The following is a 17465-nucleotide window of genomic DNA, read 5'->3' as shown; positions in this document are numbered from 1 at the left end:
TTACAATATAAAATAAATAAAATAATTTTAAAAAAATCTATTGTTGAAAAAAAAAATTGATCCCCCATTATTCTATGCATTATTAGGAGAGTAATAACTAGTTAGAATGATTAAACATTTTAACATATTTTAGTCTTGGAGATAGACAAGTTACACGAATTTAGTTTTTTAATTTAAAAAAATATATCAATGTAGTCTTTTATGTATTTTCTGTCGTCGGAATTCAATGTCATTGGCCCTCCTAATTTAAAAAACTGTACCAATATAGTCCCTTATGTATTTTCTGTCATTGGAACTTAAAACGTAACTCAAACCTTGTCATATGCTGGACATATTAAAGCGACGTTCTTTGAGAGTTTAAACAATACTAAAATATTATACCATTCTTTTTTGAACAATACTAATTATTCAAATTCTTGAACGACGTCGTTTTAATATGTTCAATGTGACAAGAGTTGAGCCACGTAATTAACGGCATTGAATTAGAAAATACACAAAAAACTATATTAACACATAAATTTAATCTAAAAAATTAAATTATAACAATTAAAAAATAATTGACTAAAAACTCTCAAATCTTAGACACTAAAATGGCTCACTTTTTCGGTTATGGAAACCACGAATGTGTTATGCTTGGTTATAGATTTATGAGGTGCTAGACCAATGTGTGGGGTAACTTTTTTTGAGTTGCAGTGTGAAAAATTCGGACCATGCAAGTTGTGTGTAGGAAAAAGGTGATGATCAAGTCGAAAGGTTTGAGTTGTAAGTAAAGAAATTTTGAATTTTCGACAAGGCAAATCGGACCGTCCATGTTCTATGTATAATTATTTTTTAAAAAAAATCCGTGTTGTTGAAGCAAATCGGACCGTCCGACAAATCTCCTCCCACTTGCACCGTCCGATTTTTCTTCTACTGACACTACATGCATGTAAAGCACACCTGAACTCCACAACGGAGTCGTACCCCATCCTCACCTCCATAATAAAATTAAAAAGTGCTATCTATATGCATAAAAAAATAGAAACATATAAAAAATAAAATAAACTTTAAATACAAAAAAAAAAATTTATCCACTTACATAAATAGGATGATCCAAATAGTTGATAATATGTTCTTCAGGCGCCAAATAATTACGTACCAACTTTTTTTAATCCTTAGAACTAATAAATTTTTTTTAAACTCACCGCTATTCACTACTACTCACTACACTTTCTTTACTAGTACCTACAGACTAACACAAACACACACTTCCTTTTTTCCTTCTCTCTTATTTTGGTTTCAGCTAAATAGGATGAGAAGAAATACATCATGAATGGAGGAGAAGCTCACCAATGCATATATATATCAAGGTCTCAAACTAGCGTTGGTTTCCGGGGTGGGGGCTGTCCCCTGCATCCGCGTGGTGCACCAGCAGCATTGGAATTTCGCAGTCAATTCTGCTGTGCTTCACGGTCCTCCATGTACCACGCCCCCTGCGTGGTGAGTCAGCACACCCTCGACGTGTTGCAGGCGTGCTACTACCTCGCCCTCCCCTTCAGCCACCACGCCCCGGCATGTTGAGGGTGAGCTCCACCCATCTGCAATTCCCCTTCTTAGCTAATAACCCGCCAATACACCAACACGCAGCCCATAAAGAAAATAATTTCTGTAAAATAGGGCTTAACTCCTCCAAAATATTATTTGGCAAGAGTGCAAGACAAATAATAAAAACCGAAAAGAAAAAGCCTCGAGTTTCCCGCGAGTTTGAGTTGCCGCCAAAAACACACCACCGTTTTGTTTTCCCTAAAAATTAAATGCACCTCTCAGTCTCTCACTATATCGCTCGAATCCATTCATTCAATCAATCAGTCCAAAGCAAAATCCCTAACTTTCCCTCTCTTCACCCTTCTATGGCGTCTCGGAAAATGAACGAGTACGAACGCCAGCGACTCGAGAACATTCGCCGCAACGATGAGATGATGGCCGCCCTCAAGCTCCATTCCAAGGCCGCCTCCCTCCTCTCCAAGCGCCCGAGGTCTGCGCTTCTTTTTTCCTCCTTCTCACACTTCAATGCTTCATTCTTGTTTATTTTTTAACTTTCTGTTACTTATTTCTCACTGATTCACTCATGGAACTGCGCTTAGGGTTACGACCAAGTCGTACAGTGTCAAATCTGAGAAGAAGCCCAAAGCCGAAACCACAGTCGTCATCCGCCGCTCCCTCCGCACCAGGGGTATCCCGCCCGATTCCAAAGGGCTCGATGCAGAAACTCTAGATTCACTTCCCGTGCTTCACAGTTCGCCCGCCAAAATCGAACCTTCCTTCAAAACATTGGGCCCTCTTCCTATGAGTGATGCATATAAAGGGGAAGACGATTCTGATCGGTCATTCATCGAATCAATTGTCGGCATGGCAAAGAAGGAAGCCCGAGAAGGAGAGTTTGATGGTAAGGATGAACTTCGGGGTTCCTTAAAGCTGGAGTCTATGGATTTGAATTCCGATAACATAGCAAGAATTGTTCCTGGAAGGATAACTGCAGTGCGGTTTTTCCCTTCCACTAGTGTGAAGATGGTTGTGGCTGGTAACAAGTTTGGGAACCTTGGGTTCTGGGATGTTGGAGATGATAAAGGGCGGATTTATTTATACCATCCTCATCCTGCACCTATTTCTGAGATATTGGTTCAGCCATATTGCTTGTCCAAGGTATTAATTATGCCGTACATGTGAATTCTCAAAACCTCAGAACGTAATTTAAAAAGAACTAAAACTAGTATGAGTTTTACAAAATTGGATCGAACTATGAAGTATCAGTTTCTTAAGCTTGTTGAGTAATTTAATTTGGTTGATTGCCTAAATATAATATATGGTTATGGTATTCCCTCTGTCTATACCTTGACAGCTTGACTTAATTCTGGTTTGAACATTCTGTGTCTTCAACCTACTGTAGGTATGTTTTTATATTGTCAATTTTGAAATTGTCTGAGCTAAGGCCAAAAATTGTAAATGCAGATCTATACAAGTTGTTATGATGGATTTCTTCGGCTTATGGATGCCGAGAAGGAAATCTTTGATTTGGTATATAGTAGTGATGAGGCTATATTTAGTCTCCACCAACCAAAAAATGAGGCTAACTGCCTATATTTTGGCGAGGGTCGTGGCGGTTTGACTGTTTGGGATAATAGGATGGGGAAATGTTCATCTCGCTGGATTTTGCATGAAGGTAGGATTAATACAATAGATTTCAAATGTGAAAGCCCTTACGTTCTAGCTACTGGTTCTTCTGATGGGACTGCTTGCACTTGGGATTTGAGATATGCCAATGGTGACAAAATGACTGCTTTAAAGACTTTGACTCACGAAAGAGCTGTGCAGTCTGCTTACTTCTCTCCTTCTGGATGTAGCCTGGCAACAACAAGGTATGGATGTTATTTAATTCTTCATATTATTGTTCTGTAAGAATGAAGCTAGGTAGTGTAAATATGCTTACTTGCCTTGTTTAATTTGTTATCCACTAACCTTTGTTGTGCAAGTTAACTTATTTGCTAGGTTTTCTTTTCATTCTGAATCCTTTTAAACCTGCTTTAACTTGCATGTGATTTTGATTTGGTGGAATCACTATTATCTCTTATATTGCATTAGCACGGATAACACAATCGGAATATATAGTGGCGCTGACTTGGAGGATGCAGCTTCTGTATATCATGACAACCAGACTGGCAGATGGCTTTCTTCTTTCAGGTATTGTCTTTGAGGAAACATCAAAAGCTAATTTATCTTACTGCGAAATGAGTTATCACATCAAAGCATTGGGACTTACTGTTGTAATTGTGAGTTATAACGACTGTGATACTTCATATTTTTGCTGTGGAAATAATGGAAAAAAAAAAGGTTTTAGTTTCATGAGCTTGATTTTGTTGTAACAGAGCAATATGGGGGTGGGATGACTCATATTTATTCATCGGAAATATGAAAAGAGGAGTTGATGTTCTCTCAACAAGCCAAAGGAAAATAGTTACTACTTTCCAGAGTGCACATATGTCTGCCATTCCATGTAGATTCGATGCACACCCATATGAGGTTGGAATGCTTGCAGGAGCTACAAGTGGAGGGCAGGTCTATATTTGGACGTCACGCTAGGTTGTTTATTCGCTGATAACTGTGTTGTACACAACAAAATAGATCACTTTAGTGCGTTGTTTTCTATCTCTTGGTAGTGTTAATGTAAATGTTAAATGTGCTAAGTTTATGCTAGACTTAACTGTAACAGTTTCTCTATCTTTGTTCGTTCACCTTTTTAGTCTGTTACCAAGCAAACCAGGTCTTGAATCTCTTTGATTCTTGAATGATAGTTCTTTAGCCTTTTTAGTCTCTATTACCAATCAATTAGTGGTCTTGGTTTTCTTGATTCTTGAATGATGTCACCTATCATATTAGTGAGATTTAAAAATGAATCGGGACATTAATTGCTAATGTATATGACGATTTGTCTTCTTTTTAGTTGTTTTCTTTTGTTCCCCCAATCACACCTCAGTTTTATTTCTTTTCTAAGATCCTTATGATAGGTAGGACTTTTTATACAGCAAAGAGCCAAAGAACTTATACTCCCCCCTAATTCTGTAAAAAAAATGAGGGTCAGTTAAATATAGCTAATTAACTCAGAATAGAATACCAAAATATTTAAATTTCTTGTTATTTGTAACAAAAGGGATTAACTTATTAATTAGAAGAAATAAAAAGTCATTTAGATAAGCTTTTTAATACTCACATTATTCTAACTATCGTTTTAGCATAAGAATTTTGACAATAAATTATAAGTAAATAGTAAATACATTATCATTAGATCATATATTTATGTTTGGACTTTGGACAATCTTTTAAATAGTGAAAAATTGAATTAACCATTTCATTATAAGAATAACACTACTAGATACAATAATGCAAATGCATATATAATTTTCAATAACTGAAAATATCAAAATAACATTCAATTTTTTAATTTTATTTTTTTATGAATTACAACACCATGTATTTTTAACATTATTATCATAACTAAATAATATTAAAGATAAAATATTGAAATGGTAAAAAAGTGATATATATGTGATAAAGATAATATATAACCAATGAATACAATTAGATAAAAAAAATTATAAAATATATTTTACTATTTTAGAAAATTCATCTTCTAATACATAATGAGTCAATTCTTTAGCAAAATAAGAAAAAAAATTTGACTATAAAAATAATCGTGCAAAATATGAGCAAAAATGGATGAGAAAAAGAGTGAGACATAGGATTATATGAAAAAAAAAAGTATGAAGTGATTATTGATTTATATAATAAACGAGATTTAAATTTGTGCATTGTGCGGAACTAAAATAATTTAATTTTATGTAAAAAATTTAAAAATTAATGTTAAATTTAAATAAAATTGTAAGGACATTATAAATTTTAACGTTTGAAATAATTCATCACCTAATACATATATTTAGCAAACTTAAATATTATAGTGCAAGAATAAATATAATGTTTCAATAATTAACAATGTTAGAGAATCATTAGAATCAATTTAGATCAATTAGTATCGTCTATATTTATATAGTATATCTGTACATTAATTATAGGATTCTATGTCTTTATTACTTTGATTCATTTAGCATCTATAAATACCCCTTGTATATTGTATCTTTGACAACACACTCAATAATACACTTTTCAGATTACTCTCTCAGTATCTGGTTTCTAACATGGTATCAAGAGCCTAAAATTTTTTTCCATGAATTTTTTGTTCATAGCCCTTCTTGTTTTTCTCCTCCGACCGTGCCTCTTCTCTCTCGTTTTTCGATCTGTTTTCGACACTTTGGTTCGTCACCTCCGGCATCATCGTGTTCTCCTCTTCGTCAGCTTTTCAACGCCGCCAAGATCGCCGCCATCCACCACCGGACGCGCCGTCACGCACCGCCGGAAGCTCGCTGTCCACCTTCATCGTTCTCCTTCCAGAAGCTTCAGCAGCCGTTAGATCTCGGCGCTGATCGGACGCTCCTCCCTCTACCACGTGTCGCACGAAGCTCCTTGGTTGACCCACGCGCGACCCGGTCCGACTCGGCCCGACCCAACGTTGACCTGCGTCCCATCGCCACGTGTCTCTCTTGCTCCTCTCCGGTGGTGCCACGTGTCCTTGTCTCGCTGACGTGGCAGACAAGTGGGACCCTCCCTAAGGTTTTTTGGTGAGCTCTTTCCGATTCTACACTCCGATTTCTCATTTTCTGCTCCGAAATTGCCGTTTTCTCTCCTCTCTTTGATCTTTGTGACTGCTATCATGGAAAAGCCAGATGTTTTTGCTGCCACCGACAGAAAAGGTAAATTCTGTCGAAACTATAATCGTTCTGGGCACCTCTTCCCCGACTGTCCTTCTATTGAATGCCGCACATGCCACCAGAAAGGTCATCTTAGCTACCATTGTTCACAGCTGTTCTGCCGTTACTGCAAGCTCTCGGGACATTTAATTACTGCCTGTCCTACTCGCCCGCCTCGTCCTAGTCCACTCAACTCGTCTCCTGTCTCTCTTTCTGATATTACATCTCTTCTTCAGCATCTTTTCTCTGTTTCTGGTAATACCCCTGCTGCTTTTTTCACCTCTCCAGGTAATTCTAAATGGTACTTTGACTCGGGTTGTTTTAATCACATGTCTCTGTTGCGTAATATTTTCTCGTCCATGTCTACCACTACAAATGGACCTTCTGTAAATACTGCAAATGGCTCCCTCTTGCACGCAACACACAAGGGCTCTATATCCCAGTCAACTCTTAATCTTCCTGATACTTATTATATTCCCAAATTAAACTTCAATCTTATTTCTGTTGGTCAACTTGTTGATCTGGGTTTTGAAGTCACTTTTTTTGTTTCTGGTTGTCGTGTACAGGATCCTCGGACGGGACAAATCATCGGGACTGGACGTAAGGTCGGAAGGTTGTTTGAACTCGAGAATCTTCATATTCCTCCTGTACCAAAACTCTGTGCTGCTTTTTCTCCCTCTACCCTCCACTTATGGCATCAGCATCTTGCCCACACCTCCCAAGGAAAACTGCGTCCTCTTGTCTCTCAGGGTGTTTTAGGTCAGGTTCTAAATGAATCTTTTGATTACATTTCTTGTCAAACTGCCCAACAACCTGCTTTATCTTTTCACAATAATTCATCTCTTGCTTGCTCTCCTTTTGATCTCATTCACTCTGATGTTTGGGGCCCCGCTCCCACTCCCTCTATGGGGGAGCTCGATACTTTATCGTTTTCATTGATGATTATTCCCGTTTTACTTGGATTTATTTGATGACTAATCGCCATGAGTTATCTCAGATCTATATCAACTTTGCTACTATGATTAAAACTCAGTTTTCCAAGGTCATTAAGGTTTTCCGACGTGATAATGCTATGGAATACCGTGATTCCAAACTCTTAGCCTTTCTTGCAGAACAGGGTACTTTATCTGAGTTTTCTTGTCCTGGTACATCTCAACAAAATGGTAGAGCTGAACGCAAACACCGTCACATTCTTGACTCCGTCCGTGCAATGCTCCTTTCTTCTTCGTGTCCTGAGCGTACTTGGGGTGAAACTGTTCTTACTGCTGTTCATGTTATCAATAGACTCCCTTCTTCTGTTCTTGGTAATGTTACTCCCTTTGAGCGTCTTTATCATACCTCCCCAGATTATAGTTCTCTTCGAGTTTTCGGTTGTGTATGTTTTGTTCTTCTTCAGCCTCATGAACATAGTAAAATTGAACCTTGGGTTCATATGTGTTGTTTTCTTGGTTATGGCACTGAACACAAGGGTTATCGTTGTTGGGATCCTCTCTCTAAACGTATTCGTATATCTCGTCATGTTGACTTCTGGGAGCACCACATGTTTTCTCGATTCTCATCCTTTGAGTCGATTCCTACTACTCAGTCACCTTTGTTTACTAACCCCAATGTTGATCTTTTTCCTAGTGATGATTCTACAGATTCTATCTCAAGTGACCCTCCACAGCCTCCTGTTCTTCCGCCTTCTCCATCTCCCGATGATTCCAGACCGGACGATGATCCTGCTCCTACCGTCATGCCTCCTCCTCCCGCTCGTTCTTCTAGGGTAAGGAATCCACCTCCTCATCTTGATTACCATTGCTTTTCTAATATTCTTCATCAACATGAACCTAAGACATTCAGAGAAGCCTCCTCAAACCCAAATTGGCAACAAGCAATGCAAGAAGAATTACAGGCACTTGAAAAAGCACACACTTGGGATCTAGTTGATCCTCCTTCTAATCAGGAAGTTGTGGGCAGTAGATGGGTATACAAGATCAAGACTCGCTCTGATGGCTCTATTGACCGTTATAAGGCCCACTTGGTTGCTCAAGGTTGTACGCAAGAGTATGGTATTGATTATGAAGAGACTTTTGCCCCTGTCGCTCGTCTTGCGTCTGTTAGAGCTCTTCTTGCCATTGCCGCGGTTAAAAAATGGTCTCTCAGTCAGATGGATGTGAAGAATGCATTTCTTAATGGGGATTTGAAAAATAAAGTCTATATGAAACCACCTCCGAGATATCCTTGTCCTTCTAATAAGGTTTGTCTTCTTCGCAAGGCACTTTATGGACTTAAGCAAGCTCCTCGTGAATGGTTTGACAAGTTCAGCACTACCATATGCAGTCTTGGTTTTACTTCTAGCCCTCATGAGAATGCGCTCTTCATTCGTAAAAGCAACCGTGGCGTTGTTCTTCTACTTTTGTATGTTGATGACATGATCATTACTGGGGATGATGTTGATGGTATCTCTGATCTCAAGGCCTCACTTCACCGTACCTTTGAGATGAAAGATCTTGGTTCTCTCAGCTATTTTCTTGGTCTCGAGGTCATCTCCACCGATGATGGCATCTATCTCTCTCAGGCTAAGTATGTTTTAGATCTTCTTGCTCGCGCTGGGATTACAGATAGTCGCACTGAGTCTACTCCTCTTGAGCCTAATGTTCGATTTACCCCTATGGATGGCACTGTTTTGGATAATCCGACTCTCTATCGACAGTTAGTTGGCGGTCTCGTCTACTTGACTGTCACCCGACCAGACATCGCCTATCCGGTTCATGTACTTAGCCAGTTCTTGTCATCTCCTCGTACTACTCACTATGCGGCAGTTCTACGCATTCTTCGCTACATTAAAGGCACTCTATTTCATGGTCTTTATTTTTCTGCCCATTCCTCTTTGTCTCTTCAGGCTTACTCCGATGCTGATTGGGCTGGTGATCCCACTGATCGTCGTTCTACTACTAGTTACTGTTTGTTTCTTGGCGACGCTCTCATTTCTTGGCGTGCTAAGAAGCAAACGTTCACTGCTCGCTCAAGCACAGAAGTTGAGTACCGTGCCCTCGCTGACACCACTGCTGAAGTTATCTCGGTTCGTTGGCTTCTCGAAGATTTGGGTGCTCCTCAGTCATCCCCTACTGATATTTTTTGTGATAATCGCAGTGCTATTCAGATCGCCCATAATGATGTGTTTCATGAACGCACCAAACACATTGAGATTGATTGTCACTTTGTTCGACAACGTATCCTTATTGATGCTATTCTTCTCATTGCTGTTGGAACTCATACCAGTATTTCAGTTATTTTTAACCGTTGATCTTAATTATAAAAAATATATATAATATATATAATTAAGATCAACGATTAAAAATCACTGATACACTAATATGATGGTACACTTAAAAATCTTCCTATACATTATAATATTTTAGAAGTTCATCACCCAATATATAATGAGCAAATTATTTAGCAAATTAACTAAAATAAAAAACTGTGTTCGTCACTCAATTTTCAAATAATGGTGTAAAACATTAGCAAAGATAAAGGAGAAAGAGTGAGAGACATTGGAGTATGAGAGGGGATAAAAAAATACGTAAAATTGTTAATTTATATAATAAACATAAATAGAAGTGAGAATAAAAAAAAAAATAAATTAAGTTTTATTAAACAATTTAATTTATTAAGGAGAAATAACATTATTACTAAAGGTATAAGAGTAACCTGCATAGAAATCGAGAGTAAAAAAAGATCATTAAAAGGTAAAATTAAACACTATAAAGTAATGTGATGATAAAAAAATTATAAAATAATAATTTCATTAAAATATTTATATATTAATATTAGATTAATTATGTTATTTTTTATGATAGTATAAATATAATTCTAAAAAATATTTTTTTCTATGTTATTGCAATGGATGATATGATAATTTCATATAAAACTTAAAACATTATGTATTATTTATTCATCATAACACTAAAGCTTTAATATATTATAATAAATGAGTAGAAATGAGTATAAATTTGGTGAAAATGATTTGAGAATGAGTGAATGATAATTAATGCGTTAATGACTTAAACCTATCACCTTAAAATCACAAGAAAAAACTTCGCAATAACACGTCACAGCAATTAAAAAAAAAAGAAGCAAAAAGCTTACATGGACCCTTCTACGGAAAATATATGAATAAATATAAAGAAAAATATTACAAGAGAACTATTAGTCTAAACGATGAGTTACAACCTAGCAGTGGATCGAAAGCATATATATCATGCTTTCCTATATATAACGCGCCTTTCTCGCTTGTACTCTACTTCGTCTCTCTGGTGCATGATCACAAGAGCTCTTCTCACCTGCCAAAATGTAGTTATGTCAATGAATATTGAATACTACTTCAATTCAATGTTGATGGTCTTTTCACAATTCTAGTGTGTGTGCATATTATGAAGACAACTATTAAACTCAACTAGGTTTTATATAACATGACTGTTAGAAACATGCATCTTTTGAAGTTTTGAATTACATGGTGACCTCAAAATTTGATTTGTAAGTTATGAGACTATCTCTTAACAGTTAAGTGGTTACGTACAATGGATTCGTTCATTCCCATTCTGCTGAGGTCATCAATAAGCCTTCTTTCTGATATGTGGTTTCCAATCCCAATTCTTCTCTTTATCTGAGTTTCTGCTTGCTGCTCATTTGTGCAGACACAACCCGTCAGCATATGAAGCTAGATTAAGGGAGAGAAGATGGATACACAAGCCAAACCTTTATTTCATTTGCCATTTCTGGTGTGAGACTGATTTGTTGGTGTATTCCAGACCTAGCAGCATCCATTGTAGCCACGGTGAAAAGCCTTATTGCTTCTTGCACATGCTCCTCAGTAGCAACATGAGATCTGATGCAGGAGAAATTGAGTTAGACTATCTAAGATGCAGGTACTATATCAAAAGAATAAACTGAAGGAGAAATAAAAAGAATGATTAGATATTTAGCTAACAAATTTAGTTTCGTATACAGCATAGCATATCGAGGGGATCAGTGGAATCATGTAATTTGGACTATCTTCCAACTCAAATAGGAGGTCTCGATTGCTTTTTTGCTATTGGTCCATAACTACTACAGCGTTCAATTGATACGGACTAAAAATAGAAACTCTATAAAAGGGAAAAGCAAATGAAAATAAATCTTTTCATTGTTCTTAATACACTAAATTACTGACACAATTTGTATAACATCATGCATTATGAGCCGATCCGAGTATGAGACTGCTTGAACTAGAGTATCCTTACCCTATGTAAGAAAGTTAGGTAGTGTTTGGTTGATGTCCATGTCTCAATGAGACATGGACACGGTGACACATGTCTGCTGTTTGGTTTGCTGAGACACAAATTTTTGATGGACACGGGAGGACACAGATGGACACGGAGACACTAAATTTGTGTACCTCCAATTTGATGAGACACTGAGACACAACTTGTGAGACACTAACTTTTTACTCTTTTACCCTTATTCAATTTTTAAATTTTCAAAATTTATCCTCTTATCTCTTCAAATATTTTTTTTACTTCCTCTTTTAGATTTTACAACCAAATTTGTTCTCCCATTTTTTTCAAAAAAATTTATACATTTAACTTTTTATTTATTTAAATTTTAATTAATCTTTGATAAATTTTAGGCTTTGGTTTTCTATTTTTTTTTTTCAAAAAAACTAGATATTTAATATTTGAATGATAATTTGAGATGATATTAGAAGGAAAAAAAATACAAAAAGAAATAAAAATTTAATTGTAATGACATATGTAGCGTTTGAGGTGATGGGTGTGTAGTGGTGTTGATAAAATTGTGGTTAAATGAAGGGTAATTCAGTCTTTTTCAAATATTTGTGTCTTGTTCATTATTTTTACCAAATACAATACATAGACACAAATATTTTATGTCTATGTCTTTAATGTCTGTGTCTTTGTGTCTATGTCTCATCCTATACATCAACCAAACGGAGCCTTAAGTAACCAAGCGAAGAGAAAAGTGAGAAAAGAATCTGTTTAGTTAGTTGAAGGAGTAGTGAAGATGGAAAAATAGCACCTCTGCCTTTTATTTAGGCTTAATTATTACATCATACTTGTAGTTTTATTAAATTTTTAATTAGATTTTTACAATTTAAAAATTTGTAATTAAGTTTTAATATTATCTAAAAATTTCACTTAGATCCTTGTAAATTGTCTTATTAAAAAATTCGAAACACTTTAGAATATTTATTATTGTATTTGATATAAATTAAATTGTAGAAGATTTTAAAGATAAATATTCTAAAATCACTGTTTTGTTTTTTTTCCCCCTAAAAAATAACTAATAAAGACTTGATTAAACCTTTTTATTTAATATAAAAACTTAATCATAAATTTTATATTACAAGGATTCAATTAAAAATTTGATAAGATTATAAAAACTAATATAGTAATTAAATATTTTATTTATTGTTGGAAAATAAAAGAAAAGAGAGCTAGTAGAGAGTGCAGTGGGCCCAAGTGATGTAACAGCTACCAAGGTTAGTGGGGAGGCTGTGTGCTGGTAAGATAAAAGAGAGCAAGTTTAAGAGAGGTGAGGAGAATTAAAGAGAATCAACTGGAAATTAGGTTGCACAGGACCTAGGAGAGCGGTAGCTTCTCACCTTGTTCCCTTTCTGCAATTTCTCATTGCGCAATATACACAGACTAGAAAGAAACCGTGATTTCATTTAGCCCTCTGTTCTATCCCCCATTCTCCTCATATTTCTCCCGTTCTATCTTCTCTATTTTCCTATTTCTACTCTATTCTACTGCCACTGCTCTATATTACTATGATTCGTACCAAGTTCTTATAAAGGATTAACTAATGTTTTAATTAAACCGAAGCAGATGTTGCGAACGGGCATGTAAAGTCTATGAAAAACGATGGCAGTACGTACAGTTTCATTTTGGCAAGTGCCTCACTCAACCTAACAATAGCTTCCAGCTGCCTTACTGTAATTGGTACTGCAGAAGCTTCTCCAGTTTCGTTGGTTTGCTGCCTCATATCCTGTATTTTATTGCAAAAAGAATCAAATCAAAATTGACATAGTATGGACAAGGCAATATATAAGAATTAGTGGATTATGATTCAAGAATCTTCTCACTATGACATCCAAACAAACAAACACATCCAATTGCTTCTAACATCATCGTAACTACTGATAACTGGTAAAAACTAAAAGAGATATCAAATTTCTTTCTGCTAATTGGTCACATATTCAACCTTACCTGCCTGATTTTCACATAATTGTTCTGCAGTAATGTTGCAGCAGATTCTGATAGACGAGGGTGGCATTCAGTCCGACAATAGTGTAAATACCTATTTAAATCAAATTTAAGTTCATCTGCCTGATAATTGAACGAACTGCATGAAAACATAAGCTCAGAGATATAGCTTACCTCTTCAGCCAATTCTCTTCTTTAGAAACCCTGTTCTCACTAGCGGTTGCATCAGCTGATGCATGGACCTTTATGACATGACTAGCTATGATCTGTGCACAAAATCAGTCAATTAATGACTGTTGAATATCCAACCATTGAATATGTAAACAATAGCAGGGGAGGAAAAAAAAAAAAAAAGTCACGGTTACCTTGTCTTGACTGTACATTCTGATGTCTTTCACAATAAAGATTAAATCAAATCTAGAAAGAATGGTTGTCTGCAAATCAATGTTATCCTGTGCAGTCTGCAGAAATATGTGATATTTCTGTTAGTCTGTTAAAAATATTGTTCATGGAACTGAAAATGTAAACGTGAGATATATGGTAGTAGACCTTAAGATCATCATATCGTCCAGATGGAGGATTAGCAGCAGCAAGAACAGAAGTCCTAGAATTAAGAACTGTAGTTATTCCTGCTTTAGCTATAGATATAGTTTGTTGTTCCATGGCTTCATGGATGGCGACCCTACATTACAGACATCATAAATAGTTTTTTACCATAGACCGACAATAATCAATAAGATAAAAACCAAACAGCTTAGTACCTATCTTCTGGTCTCATCTTGTCGAATTCATCAATGCAGACAACGCCTCCATCTGCCAAGACCATAGCCCCTCCTTCAAGGTAAAACTCACGCTGAATTCACAGAACATGAATCAGAGACCTCTCAAACAAGTTGGGTGAACAATTAGTTTGCATTATCTCAACAATTAGTGATGATAAAAATTACCACCAAACTTAAAACTTTGATTGTCCTCAAGCAAAAAGAAAAGTAAACAGAGTTTATCTTAGCGAAAATAATTGAAGAGTTTGTAAATCTAAATTCAAATAGAAGTGGGATTTATGATAATCCTTATGATTACATTCGGGCTTCTCTTATCTTAATGAATCTTGTATATTCAGAAATTGAGAATTTTCAAAACTTAGATCCGAATTATATTATGAGAATCCTTTTGAACTTGTATGACTTGAAGGAAAAAAGGGGTTAAAAACCAAGCCAAAAACATGATTAAACATGGTGGCTGTTTCGTTTTCTTGATGAACAAGAAACCAGCAGCAGCTGAAACTATTTTGCGGATACAAATGATAGAAGTTGAAGAACTTACAGTGCTGGTATCTCTGATTACAGAAGCTGTGAGACCAGCAGCTGATGAGCCTTTCCCGGAAGTATAGACAGCAATAGGAGCTGTCTTTTCAACAAACTTCAGAAACTGTAAAATATAATTGTCATCTCATTTAAGGGAATACAACAGAAGCTATAATTGAACGAGTAAATAACTAAATTCAACTTGGCTAAAGTAATTGTCAAAGAAAGGAAAAAGGAAAATTTTTTATATTAAAAAACAAATACACTGGAAAATCGGTTCACTGTTGGATACAAAACTAAACATAATGCAAGTGGCTCTCTTGGCTTTTAATAATTCAACCACCATGGATTAACAAGAGAATATAGTATCCAGAAAAAAGGAAAATCAAGCACAAACCTGTGATTTTGCTGTAGATGGATCCCCAAGAAGCAACACATTGATATCACCTCTTAACTTCACTCCATCTGGCAAGTTCTGCTTGCAAAGCAATTGACCATGTTATCAGCTCCTGGGAATGAATTTCTTTTATCCCATAACAACATAGATGGATGCACAAAGCAACAACATACCTTTCTTGACCCACCAAAAAGAAGACAGGCCACAGCCTTCTTGACGTCATCATGCCCAAATATTGAGGGAGCAATCTTGGAGCATATATTTTTATATGCATCAGGTTCAGCTGCAAACTTTTTGAATTCTTCTATCTGCAAGTAACATCATTATTCGGACCCGCAACATCTATAAGTGAGCACCATGACATTGTGTAGGAGTGAAAAAAACTTGAAAGATTTGTAGAATGGGGGTAAGACGACCATGCTACAATCCATGGAAGAACTTAGAGATCTTAGCTGGTATGAACTTTTGTAGTGTAGAGGTAAAAACACTTTTTAAACATTGACACTTTGACAGCCCAATTAGGATACGTTGGAAAAATAAAACTCAGTCCATTAGCACTTAACATTCAGGTAAGCCGTGAAATTCATGAAGGCAATGAACAATGTATAAAGCATGTATGGTGAAGACAACAAATAATTTTTTCAACACGGACCTCTTCTGGTGTAAACGCAGAAGGACCACCAGACTTGGCTTCATTTGTGTCTTCCATTCCTACAACCCTAATATATGGTTGTCTAACTGCCACTGCTCCTTTGTTACTGCACAAAGTAAAAGGCATTTAAACATATAGACATTGATTGCTGACAATAAAGAAGAAATTCAAGGGTGCTAAAAGGATGATGAGACTCACGATGCAGCGTTGGAAGCTTGGAAAATACTGAAGATTCCAGTGACTGTCAATCTTGAGCCAGGTACCACTGTTTGAACTAGATGACGATCAACAGAGAGGAGCAGGTTTCTAGGTAGCTCACCGGTTGGAACATCCTTCAATATAAAAATGACATATAAGTGATGATGGTTTGCAACTGTTGTTAAAGCTTCCTTAATCAAGTTATTCATATTATTACCTCTGGGTTTTCTTGCAGTTTCAATGTTTGTTGATCAACATACTGGCTCTGGTCAGGAACCACAAGCCATGGGTCAATTGGGCATGGTTCTTCTCCAGCCTGCAAGAAATCCCACCTTGTTACAGATATACTTAAAAAGCAAACAGTAAATTATGTAAATATGCACATAACACAACACGGCAATAATATGAACCATACCTGAGGAATATGATCACATGATCGAGGAACAACTGCTCCCCCAAGTCCTGGCCTGCACGGAATTTGCTTCCCTTTCTTGCAGTTCTTACATACTAAGGTAACATAAGTTGCCTTTGCCTTAGTCCTTGATGCAGCTATAGTAATCCCAGCAATTTTAACAAGCTTCGATATGTTTTGGGCCTATCGAAAAATCATAACAGACCAATTCTTAGACCGAAGAAAACTTTACAATTCCCCAACCCCTAAAAGCATGGCATTCATGTATAATCAAACCCTAGATTATATCAAATCAACTTACCCCGAGCGACCTCATGGATACAGGATCCTTGTCGGAAGTAAGCAGAATCTGGACATCGCCGGCAACCTGATCTTCCAGCTCTCCGGTGTCGCCAGTGACTTTAGTCTTCAAACTCCCCAAAACCTGCGCCGCGGCGCTTTCGAACTGCCACAAAAAAAGGACGATGAAAAACAAAGCAAAAACAAAAGTAACAAAGCAGAGCGTTGAAGAGGAGAAAGGGAAGTACCAAGGGCAAGAAGTCGGCGGGGGAAGACTCGAGCTTAGGGGAGAGTTCGGGAGCAAATTCGTCGAGGTCTTCAAATCTGACAAGGAGGAACTTAGGGTTGTCGAGGAGGTTTTGTCTGTAAGGGAAGAGACCGTTCTTACTGAAGTTGCGAATGAACTCCTTGAATTTCTGTTGGATGGTGTGGTTCGATGCGGTGGCGTCGGGGTCGCCGGGGTGGTTGCCGTCGTGCCATGAGTGGGCTTGGTCGCTGTAGTAGACGGCTCCTTCGTCCCAACCTGACATTTTCTTCGATTATAGGCTTCCTCTCTCTTTCTCTCTCTCTCTCTCTCTCTGAGTGTGAGAGTTTGTGAGGGTTTTGGAATTTGGATCTGTGAAGGAGGGAACAAGAAGAAG

At 36.8% G+C, this 17465-nt stretch overlaps 2 protein-coding genes and 1 long non-coding RNA gene across 3 annotated transcripts; 2 read left to right on the top strand and 1 right to left on the bottom strand.

The window, feature by feature from the left end:
* On the top strand, positions 1710-4351 carry LOC107640907 (WD repeat-containing protein 76). Its single transcript, XM_016344410.2, has 5 exons — positions 1710-2014; positions 2124-2682; positions 2989-3395; positions 3619-3717; positions 3903-4351. The coding sequence occupies exons 1-5, from the start codon at positions 1794-1796 to the stop codon at positions 4114-4116; spliced, it is 1500 nt and encodes a 499-aa protein (XP_016199896.1). The 5' UTR covers positions 1710-1793; the 3' UTR covers positions 4117-4351.
* LOC107640897 (DNA replication licensing factor MCM5) lies at positions 10378-17465 on the bottom strand. Its single transcript, XM_016344403.2, has 18 exons — positions 17073-17465; positions 16847-16990; positions 16549-16728; positions 16351-16449; positions 16134-16267; positions 15936-16041; positions 15457-15591; positions 15284-15361; positions 14906-15010; positions 14344-14435; positions 14132-14264; positions 13948-14043; positions 13757-13848; positions 13586-13676; positions 13255-13364; positions 11076-11205; positions 10897-10998; positions 10378-10660 (listed from the first exon to the last, which is right to left on the bottom strand). Exons 1-18 carry the CDS (start codon positions 17352-17354, stop codon positions 10577-10579), a joined length of 2193 nt encoding a protein of 730 aa, XP_016199889.1. The 5' UTR covers positions 17355-17465; the 3' UTR covers positions 10378-10576.
* Positions 11135-11560, top strand: LOC110264294. Its single transcript, XR_002350198.1, has 2 exons — positions 11135-11245; positions 11328-11560. It is a non-coding gene; the product is annotated as an uncharacterized LOC110264294 (long non-coding RNA).

This window comes from Arachis ipaensis, chromosome B01 (assembly GCF_000816755.2).
Source record: "Arachis ipaensis cultivar K30076 chromosome B01, Araip1.1, whole genome shotgun sequence".
Classification (NCBI taxonomy): Eukaryota; Viridiplantae; Streptophyta; class Magnoliopsida; order Fabales; family Fabaceae; genus Arachis; species Arachis ipaensis.
This window is presented reverse-complemented; position numbering and strand designations above follow the sequence as displayed.